Source organism: Tetrao urogallus, assembly GCF_951394365.1.
Source record: "Tetrao urogallus genome assembly, chromosome: 5".
Lineage (NCBI taxonomy): Eukaryota > Metazoa > Chordata > Aves > Galliformes > Phasianidae > Tetrao > Tetrao urogallus.
In genome coordinates, this window is record NC_136818.1 from 5,900,025 (window position 1) to 5,911,442 (window position 11,418).

General features: G+C 40.2%; 1 protein-coding gene across 1 annotated transcript in view; it reads left to right on the forward strand.

The window, feature by feature from the left end:
• RAB3B (RAB3B, member RAS oncogene family) overlaps window positions 1-10,771 on the forward strand; it is a gene marked incomplete at both ends in the record, with an annotated part of 41,570 nt that extends 30,799 nt beyond the window's left edge. Inside the window, 3 exons of the mRNA XM_079535388.1 lie at window positions 1,589-1,707; window positions 8,480-8,604; window positions 10,584-10,771. Of these exons, the coding sequence (XP_079391514.1) occupies window positions 1,589-1,707; window positions 8,480-8,604; window positions 10,584-10,771 (432 nt within the window). The remainder of the gene's footprint in view (window positions 1-1,588; window positions 1,708-8,479; window positions 8,605-10,583) is intronic.
• Window positions 10,772-11,418: the final 647 nt, after the last annotated feature.

An 11,418-nucleotide genomic window follows, 5' to 3' on the forward strand; every position in this document is an offset into this window, starting at 1 on the left:
GAAATAAACGTGTGAGTTTCAGCAAAAAATCTCTTAAGTGTGGTAACTTCACAGCAAAATTCCTGCTGCATGCTCTCCCCTGGGAAATTCACTTTGTGTTACAGCTGTGGATAGTCGCATGGCAGCAATAGGCAGAGCCTTTTAAGTGAGCTGCAGGGAGCTTATTTACAAGCACCTTCCTCCTACAGTGCGTCTGTGATGTGCTGGTGCAGAGCAACAAGTGTTCATGGCTGAATTCCCTTTTCACATGCTTCCTTGTGCATGTTCTGGAAGGGCCAATGCTGTCTCTTGCATGCAGCATAAACAAAGCTGCATTTATGGGGCCTATAGACAGTAGAATTTTCAAGCTGGGTCTCCCACTCGTTATACCTCATGTGTTTTTCCCTGAATCATGGTGTGTCTGACCAGAAACTGGCCCTGTGCTTGTGAAAGAGTGCTCTGAACAATTTTATTTTTCTCTTCCAGATAGTTGTATGAGTGATAAGTATTTTTTGGCTCTTTTTCCCTAGAGAAAGGCTATTTTTGTTAATTACATTGGCAGTAAATGTTTTATGAAGTGTGGGTTTTAGAACACTTAAGAACTCATCTCAGAACTGCTGACCCTTAAGAGTAAATAGCAGTCAACACTAATGTTGTGTGTTCCCTTTGAAGATAAGGCACTATGCCACCTGTTTTCCAGAGTTGCTGTTTGCCAAAAGGTGGATTAAATATTTTGTTCAAGTGATACAAATATTTCCTAAAAGAGAGCTCCTTTAAGCATATAGCTTCTGTCCATGGCTCAGTAGGCAGGTCCAGAGGGAGCAGAGTGGCTACAGAACTGCTGAAATGTTCCTCAGTTTGCAAGGAATAAATGTTGTTGGCATCGAACAGATGGTAGGTGACATACTTTCCAGCTGTCTCAAGTCTTTCAAAATGCTTCTGTTGTATGTGCCAGAGACAGAGTCCCACCTTTGTGCTGTCAAGCTAAACACAGAAGTGAAAACACCAGGTAAAGGTAGTTGCTGAAGAGAATTAAGCTGAAGGAAACTAACAAATCTGAAATTAGTATGCACGCTTCAGCCACTTTCATTGGGACAGTCCATGTTAAATTCACTTTGTAGAATAATTCTCACTGCGTCAAGTTTTTAATTGCTGTCTCTAGCCTCAGGTTAGAACTGAATCACCCATAGCACCCATTTCAATGACATATTTCAAACCATGACACTAAATGGCACACATTTATGTCTTCTGCTGGGTACAATGCTTGATGATTTTCCATTGCCTGCTTTGAAGAGTCAGCTTTCAGTGAACTCTGTGAACATTTTATTATTGCATTGAAGCTGAGGCAGAGAAGAGCAATTAAGGGGTTGACATCTTCGGTTATTTTTTTAATAGTACATGTGTCAAAACGCATTTAACAGATCATCATTGATGCAAAAGCCCAATTAATGCTAAAATGTAAGTAAAGCTCATTTCAGTGGGAACAAATGAGAACTTCTAAACATGTAATAATAAAAAGTGATTGCCTTATTTCAGATACAGAACCTAACTGCAGCTTCTGTTTCTGAGACGTGGAGTCTTAAAGCCTGAGTATTCTGTTCTGTTCCAGGATACAGCTGGACAAGAAAGGTACAGGACCATCACCACAGCCTACTACCGAGGCGCCATGGGCTTCATCCTCATGTATGACATCACCAGTGAAGAATCCTTCAATGCAGTGCAGGACTGGTAGGAAAAAAGTTATTTTTGTTGTTACTTTGGTTTGTTTGTTTGTTTTTGGCCACTTCTCTTCATGCAAGAGAGTGTGGCCAAGGGTAGAGCTTGTAGACTCCATGTTGGCAGTTGCTGGGAGATGTTCTCTTATCAGTGTGGTGAAAGGATGGAAATATTTGAGCAGCTGCAAGGTAGAAGCTGCACAGGTGAGTGGAAGGCTGGACCCTGTTGCTGGAGCTCTGGTTCTGCCATGGCATCCTCTCAAAAGGACTCCAAGGCACCTCTTCAACGCTGGTCCAGCTCTGATAACAATCTCTGTGAGGGACAGAAATTGTGAATTCCTTCATACATGACTATAGCAGGGATACATCCTCCTCACCACCCGGCTCTGAACAGACTCCAGCTGTAAAGAACTGCAAAGAAACCAGATCACATCTCTGACTTTTCAGTGCTGAGCACTGACATGGGAACATCAATTCTTGTTACAACTATCATGTTGATAGGGGAGACCTAGGTGACCTCAAATATCTTGCAGTCATTGCTGTGTGTCACCCTGTGGCTTTATACTGCAGATAGGTATGGTGAGCATGCAAAGAAAGGTAGCACAGAGGTTAATGGAATCTCTTAAGTCTGCCAGATGAATTTGCAGTGATCACGGTATCCCAGGAGTATGTGATGGCAGCAGATAGATGATGTAAAACTTCCTTACATGGCTCTAGCTCTTAGTATCCAGCTCAGTCTTCGTTTTTATTGAACGTCTTTCCATTATCATCAAAGCTAGATTGTAACTCAGAAGGCAGAATAACATAGTTAGATGTTTCTAGTAACTTGGCATTCTTCTGAGATTGCTCCCTATTCGCTCTCACTGTCCACTCAAGCAACCGCTGATGATCATCGCATGTAAATATGTAACGTATGCTTTCACCTTATGGTCAGTATCAAGATGCCATGTTTGCAGAAGGTGAACTGCAGCACCTTCTCTGACCTGTCCTTCAGCAGCTAGTGCTAAAAGATTTTTTTCCTTGCTAGAAGCACAAACCCAAAGTTTTGCCCAAATCAGATTCATTCACATGATGCAGCTTTAACCAAATTTATGCAAGTACCTACACAGGGATTTTTTCCAGAAGACTGTTTTCCATAGGCATGTGAGCTAGGGCAATATTTTTCACTAAACTAGGAATATTTCAGCTTGATTTCTTGATGAAACAAGGTATATTAGGGCCATACAGCCCATCTATGTGTCTGTCCGCAAGTTGTTTCCCCTCTAATAAATAAGTTTTATTAGTTTAGCCAAATCTAAAAATGCAATTTCCACTCACTCTTGCAGTAAGATGTGTGAGGAAACTTGGATTGTTCTACCTGTCTGACCAGTCACTGTGTGCATGCTGTCCAACTAGCAGGCAAACACACAGGGTTTAGGTACTATCAAAATAAACAGGTAACAAGGGCTTGCAGTGGGGTAGTTCATGGAGATGTTTTTGAAGGAGATATCTGACTTGATTATATAAATTTCCTTGAGGCGTTACATAAATGTGGGCTGTTATTGTTCCTTCTGTATCACGAAAGAGTTCCTTTCAGATGTCTTTTTCCTTATATTTGATATCCCTTGTATGTAGTGCTCTTTTAAGGAAACTAACACCTTGGAAATAAATACGTAGCGTAGAAGCAAAAGACAGCACCAGGTCACTGGCTTTGGCACTAATGTCTAAAAATCAGCCAACTTAAAGGGGGATTTTGGTTTTGAATTTTGCTTATCAAATCCAAGTTTAAGCCATATTTATCTTGTGCGCCTCTAACTTTCCAATCGTGTTTCTTCCACCCATTTTTCTACATCTGTGAAGTATGCAGGTATAGAAGATTATGGTGTGTTTCTGCAGGTGTTTGAGATGGACAAAGCTTGTACAAACGTCAGTCTTTTTATATATATTCTCTGTTTCAGTTAAATGGCGAAAAAAAAGTACTAAATTTCAATCTATGAGCTGCTACTGTGCACTACTATTTTAAACTTAAGGCGAAGTTTAACTTGAGGCTTTGTACTGGAATGATCTAACATTTGTTCCATCAAAAGCAATGGTGCAGCAGTGTAAGAAAAGGTCAGCTTTGCCTACTTGACTATCTCCCTGTGCCACAGTGGCTGCAGTAGGAACTTTTGCTAAGAGGAACTTTCCAGCAAAAGGACAGTGAACCATCACTGGTGATTTTTACTTGTCATGTCAGGAATCTTTCCAATCATGAGCTTGAAGATTCTCAGCCCAAGTGGATGGGGTGTGGATAAAATCAGCCTGTAGCCCGTTTCCTTTTCTTGTCCACAGACGAACCAAAGACTTGAAGCAAAGCCAGCAGAGTCCTCTAGCGGTGATGCAGCAAAGAGTTTTTTTCCCAGTCTACAAAGTTGCTTTCTAAACTTCTGAAGAGACTGGAAATGCAAATCGAGGCTTTTGTCTGTTGTTGGTGCTGCTGTATCAGCCCCTGGCATACTGCTAGCATAGTAAATATGTAGGATGTTTTGGTTTCTTTTTTTCCTGTTTTCCACTGTGCTTGGTGATGCAGTTAATATTTCATACAAACGAGAACAAACCAAAAGCCATTGCAATGGATCTGGTCTTCAGTCAGGAACTGTACAATCTCTGAAAAATGAAGGTGTTTGCTACTGGAGTGGAACAAGATGCTTTAGCCTACAGCCTTTCCTCCCTGAGCCTGGTGGCCTGCAAGGTCAAGTGTGCATGCCTGGTGATAAAAGGAAGCCATAGCAGCCCTGCAGTGCTTCTGTTTGGCAGCTTCTGCTTGCACAGAGGTTTAGGTGAGGCTGCAGCAAGCCATGCTAAGACCTTACTTAAACATTCACTGAGATTAGTTGGAGCATCCACCTGGAACTTGTGTAAAAGCTGACAGCAGAGCTCATCCCAGTATTTCTACATCCTGCAAGTTTCCAGAAATTACAGCAATTAGTCCTATATATCTTTTCTCCCTTTTAAGTGCCTTGTTCTAGCTGGCTAGTGATAGTGGTTTGTTTTTTTTTTTTTTGTTTCCAGGTACAGTAAATAAAGAATGCTGTGAAGTTAAACGTTTTGTGATAAATGCAGTGTGATGCAGCAAATTGACTGACATTTTTAGACACTGAGAATAAATGAGCAGTATTCAATTAACATGAATTAAACCTTTTAAGAGGAGCCTATTACTTCTGAAGTGGCATGTGAGGATGGAATTTGAGTGTCTCTCTCAAGACACAGAAAGACTAGATAAGCTACAGATGAGACCTATGCAGAACAGAATGAAGCAACAGAATGAAGTCCATTGGATGGAATTAAAAAAAAAAAAGTACTGTATTATCAGAATTCTCAGATAGAAAAGACATTTATTATATCTTTTCTGAACTTCCCTTAGGTTTTCTTTATGCAGTTCTACACTGATTTAACCAAGTGTGTTTTGAAATTAGCTAGGAGCAACTTAGTGTATAGGCACAATTTCAGCATATTGTGTTGTACACTTATTATGTAGTATCTTAGCATATACTGTAATGCATGGTAGTCATTATGTGTTTTTCAATAGAACATTCTCCAGTCTAAAGCTTGTTCCTTCTTGCTGGTGCCTGCCTGCTGCTGCTCGGTGATTCTGGTTTATTAAGATATAAGCAGGCTGCCAATATGATGCTCAGCCCATCTCACTGCTTTCTCTTGCACCATTTCTTCCTGCAAAGCTCCCTACAGAAAACAAGCCAGAAGCATGAACAGCTGAACCTGAGACCTAGAGCTCCAAGTAGGCTCTTGCCCATGACAAACTCTCAGCTTCTGCTGAGTTCCCAAGGGTGTGTAGAGGTCCCAAAATTCACCTTCATCATTACACTGAAATTACAGGGAGGTGGACTTGTGCATAGTTAGCTCTCAGCCATAGAGAGAGCTTTTCCCTTGTGAAGCTCTAAGATACCAGGGAGGTTATCCTGGTATTATCACCCTCTAGCTAGTGGGTGAAAATTGCCATCAGAGATTGTGTTTGCTAGCTTGATTATTCTCTAAGCCTTATCATGAAGCTGCAACATCTCTAAAACTTACTGTGTATGCATACACTGCACTTTACCTCCTCTCTCTGGCTCCTTGGCAGTGACTGTTCTAACTGCCTCAGAATTTCTTTGGGTGATCTTTTCCTATGCCCTTCTTAAGAATGGGCATTGTAGAGGATTGGAGTTTACTTTTGTCACTACAGAAATGCTTCACCTTAACAAAAGGTACTCTTTTGTCCTAAAGGTGCTCTTTTCTAAATAAGGAAGGTCATGCCCATATCAGGCATTTAGACAAGCTCTTGATGTCTTGTATAGACATGAGATCTTCATTCACATGACTGTTTTCTTCTGTAGGCTGAGTGAAAGGGTTAAATGAGCTCTTATGGCTTTCAGTTTCCAGATTTCTTAACAGTCTCCTCTGCCAGTTATTCTTTGACATTGCCTTGATAGTTTTGTGTGTAGATCAGTGTATTAAACCTCATTTGAAACTGTGTGGGAAGTAAAATATAATTTGGACAATCTAGGCAATTTCATTGAAGGGAAGGAAAGATTGGTTAAATTTAACTTAGGTTTAAGTGATAACTGGGTTCACAAATCACTGGCGTTATTTATCTTTAAGGCTGGTCTCCAAATTAGGCTGTTGATGTCGTGGACCTGAGACTATTTTTCTTCTAAGCATGAATTTTAAAAATCATGTGCTTCATCATTGACTTGGAGATTTCAGCACAAATAAGGCATAACTTTATTGTTGTGTCACAGATATTTTTTCCCAATTTGTACCCTGAACTGTCCTGATAGTTGTTCAAGCAAATCAATTGCATAAGTTTTTGTTTTTCTTTTTTTAAATAACTCTTTCTGAAGATTTGCTGCTTTATCTTTGGGATAGGGATAAGGACTGTTTGGACATTCTACTTTGTAAAAGTATTTATTATTATTATTATTATGATATCATTCCCAATAACTGTAAATGTCAGCGTTTGGAGAGAGAAGATTTTCACTAACTTTTACAAATCGAGAGTGGTGAGTTTCAGCGGGAGGGCCTTCGTGCTTTTTTCCTCTTTTTCATTTTCCAAGTAATTCCATTTAGATAGCCAAGATTTGGCAGTGTGCCTTCATGTGAGCCCCTCAAAGGCTGAAACCAATCCAGAGAGGAGAATAGGAATCAGAAGAGGAGCCTGGCGAGACTTACGTTCTCGTAGTTGTCTACAGAGTGAGAATGGAACACTTCCATCTTTCTGGGCTTTTGACTGACTTCTGAAGTCCTCCCCTTCTGTGATGTGCCTTGAAGAAGCACAGGATACTGCATAAACTTGTTGTGTAGCTCTCACTGGACTTGTCTATATGGGGGACACTCAGCAGGGTGAAAGTGAAGGAGCCCTTTTCCTGGGTAGTAATAAGAATTCAAGTTTAATTGCACAGAGTCGTCTTAATTTTGCATGTTGCAGTGTGAGCCTGGACTGGTGCAGGTCTAGGTTTGTGTTTTCCAGTGCAAATCAAACGGGCTGCTGCTTAAAGTCAAGTTGTGCGTGAATTGAGCCCTTTTTCACAGACAACTGTGGAGTTATTTGCCATCTGATTTGCATTGCAACAGCAAGTAAACAACTTGCATTGGGCATGAGCAGGGAGAAAATATGGGAAGGTGGATAGGGGCAGGCCAACTGTTTGGAGGAGGAATGGAATACGAAGGCTTATTAGGCTGCTGGCACGGCAGCCTAATTACCTTTGGGAAGGAGAGAGACTTAAAAGATAGAGCTGGCTTGGTGAAGACAAAATAGGCCAGGCCAGCTTGGAAAATGGATGAGAACTAATGCTACCAGGTTAATACTGTTCTGCTGCAATCTCTGTGACAACCCTCTGAGGATGGTGAGAAGAGACTGGCCCTCGTTATAAAAATATCTATTTTATTTTGACATTTAAAAAAGCTATAAAGAGGCTAAGTGTAAGGTCAGACTCCTGAGGTTCACAGACAGCTCCACTCCAGTTTCAGCACACAAAGCCTCCAAAGCTCTCTGTGGCTCAAGTTCCCCTCAGTACTCCTGCTTCAACTCCCACACGTTTGATCCCTCTGTTATTGATGTGAGCATTTGTCAGATGTATGCAGTCTGTCATTGCAGCTGCTGTTTGCTGCTTCAGGTATCACTTAATCCAGCTGTGTTCAAATGTTAGCTTACAGAACGTTACCTTGAGCTTATATGTTCCCAATCAGGAAAATTTCTGTTTTTCTTTAGCAGTTCTTTCCGTGTTTCCATGCAACTTGCAGACTCTAGGATGGTTTTCCTGTTGAAGCAAACATGACTCTGTGTTTGACTCTCAAAACACAGCTTATAACGTTGCTAAAACTCTGCAGCAAATGTGCTGCTGTAAATCAGAATTATTTTTTTCCTGCTCTGAAGTATTTTTGTGTATCTATTATATGTGTTCTCTCCCAAGAAGATGGTAAAAGGTGTGATTGGATGTTGTTCCTCTGAGATTGCAGCTGATGGGGATGTTTGCTTTTTCCCTTAGTCTTCATTCAGTTCAATATTTTTTGTCTGCATCTAAAGATCTGTAAAGCACAAAGTATTAAGGAACTTTATTGTCATACAAAGTTAAGGAATAATAAAACAGAATGGGGTTGCAGATGACATTGGTTGCATTTTGCTTCATGTATAAGTTTGGTCATTTGTCTTTTAATTGATCAACAGTCTTTGGATATGGATATTGCTTAATGGTATTTATTTTTATATTTAAAGTGTGATTGTCTTTTGGCATGGCTGATGGAAGGAAACAGTCTTTCTCATCCTGCTGCAGGGCCACACAAATCAAGACCTACTCCTGGGACAATGCACAGGTGATCCTGGTTGGAAACAAATGTGACATGGAGGATGAAAGGATCGTTCCTTTGGAGAAAGGGAAACATCTGGCTGATCAGCTGGGTATGTGTTTAGTAGAGTTTAGTAGAATGTTCTAAACTTGTACTAGACTTTAGTAAAGAGTTCCATTGAGAGGAAGCTAGAATTGCAGTGAAAAATTTTGAGGGGACAACAAAGTATAGGGTACTCACCTTGATTTCTCATGTATTTATTATTTTCATTATATATTACAGCATATGGAATCTGGGTTTCTGCATTAACTGTAATGTCTTCTCTTGAAGAATTCACATGGCAAGAAAATCCTGTTAAAATTGACTGTAGTTAAATTGTGAAGACCCTTACATTGGACAAGCTATAAATCCTTGTTTAGTTTGTAAGAGCAGAGATTCTTACCAAACTGAAAGGAATAATCAGAATCACAAATTCATGAAATCTTATGCTGTTCTCAGTTCTTAAGCAGTAATCAGAGGTGTAAAATCCGTTGTTAAACTGCGGGTATGGGGGCGCAGTGTACAATGTGTAGATGATTAAAGAGTGACCTTGATCAGATCACCAGTTTGCATATCTTTTCCACATACTGAAATTCAGTATATCTTTGAAAGTACCAGTAATCCAGGTTCTTTCTTGCAGTTTCTCAAATTTGTGCCTGTGTTTCTGCGTTTTTTCTAAGAGTAATTACACTGTTAGTAGTCAAAAAATTGTCCACACCAATATAAAATCAAATAGTGAGTTTTGCTGAAATTCCCACTTCTATATGGACTACAAATGTTTTTTTCTCCCTCCCTCCAGAATCATTAATCTGTACATTTAAATACAAATCTGGCATCTAGAATCTGAAACTGTTATGTGTGGGATGCTTGGAAGCACGTGCATGTGCAGGAGTTGCCATAGGAACTGACTCCATCAGCAGGATGCTGTTCTGTTGGAGAATCCCCAGCTCTTCCCTGATCTGTCCTCTGCTGGACAGGTTCCACTGTGAAGGATAACAAAAGCTAATTGTGTATTTGGAAAGTGTTGTCCCATCCCTCTTGTTCTGCAGCCTCCCAGCATCCAGAATGGTCTTTTAAAAGAACTGGAAAAAGTATCTGGTTTTACCAGACTGTGTATTTACTGTGAGAGCTGCATTCAACATTATCTGAAATTACTTTGTGTATTGGGTGGGAGGAATCTCTTTAATTGACTATTGGCTGCTTAAACAATTAGCATTCACCCTAATGATTCACGTAAAGGATATCCTTTAGCGTTTTTCTTTAAGCTTGTGCAGTAGCATTAACTTCATTGGAATCATTTACCAACCATACTAAGAAATGTATTGGCCTGACTGTGAACTGAATCAAAACAGCTTCTGCCACAGCAAAAGCTAAACCAGTTTTAGACAGGCACAAATATCATACTTCTGTTCTCTGATTTCTTATGTCCTTATGTACGTTTCTACCACCAATTCCCCTGTTATTCCATGACTTTTTAAAAGGGTTAGAATAGGGTAAGCACCTATTTGTACTACACACAGGGTAAGTGTGTACACTACAAGCAGTGGCTGTCACTTAAGACTTCTCTTTCCCTTCTTTTGTGATAGAATCAAGGAAAGTGATGCAGGATACCCCCAAAATATAAATGTTTTATTCCAAAATAAGCTGCGTGACATTTGAGCTCGTGCTGCTGGCAAAATAATAGCCCAGGACACGTAAGCAACAGCTATTGTAAGGGATGGTTGGTCTTTGAGGCCCTTGGTTTAGAAAGACAAAGTGTGAGACCCAAAGCATCACAGGTAAAAGCTTGGCAGATCAGCACACTGCTCCTGGTGGGGCAGAGCTCAGGCCTTTGTGGGAGGGGAGCAGTGCTAGCTGTCAGCAGGAATGGTGAATTTTAGATGCATTTCTGCTCAGTATTTGAGACAGTGAGAGTCAACTGAGCCTAAGAATTGTCAGTATCTTGTTTTCTTAAGGTGAATTCTGGGGGGGGGAAGAGTATTCTTTTAAATCATTTCCATATCATCAGTCTTGACTTATTATTATTGTTTTTAATTTATTTTTTCCTCACAGGTTTTGACTATTTTGAAGCTAGTGCCAAAGAAAACATCAATGTAAGGCAGGTGTTTGAGCGTCTTGTGGATATAATCTGTGAAAAAATGTCAGAGAGTATAGAGTCGGACCCTTCCAGGGGCACTTCGGGAAGGAATGTGAGGCTCATGGACAACCCACCCCCTTCACAGCAGAACTGCTCGTGTTAGTGACCTTTCTTGCTGAGAAATGTCTTTCTCCTTTCCTGACTAAATTTTCTCTTTCTTTGTGGTTCGTTACCATGTAGTCCAAAGGCAGAAGTCTCTGTTGTAGGAAACAGGTGTGTTTAATGTGCTGGAGTGTTTAATATATATTATCTGATAATTTAAAAAGAAACACTGAATAAATATTGTGAGTGCACCTAGTTGTTAATGTGTGAGTTACACTGAATGAAGAAAAAGAATCGCATAGTGTTGCAAATGCCTACGTTTGGATCTACTCTGATCAGCTGCTCGGTGGCAGATGAGTTGCAGGATGATGAACATGAGGAATTGGCTGCTATGTGCTTGGCTGGAGGCAAGTTATGGTATATAAGACTTAGAAACAGCACTAGCTCAGAAAGAAAGCAGGAGCCAAAGTAGCATTGCCAATATAGTTAAATTTTTTTGTGTTTTGTTGTTGATTCCATTTTTTAATTTTGTGCTAGACAGTGCATGTGTGAGGATAGATTTTCAAGTTTCAGGTTCAACCACTATGTATAATTTTAGAAGAAGTGTGTGGGAAAAGACGCGATGAATAAAACATCAAAGATATCCTGTTGGGTACGCTACGGATGTGGCATGATTCTTTGAGGGGATGGATAATTTTTAATATTCGA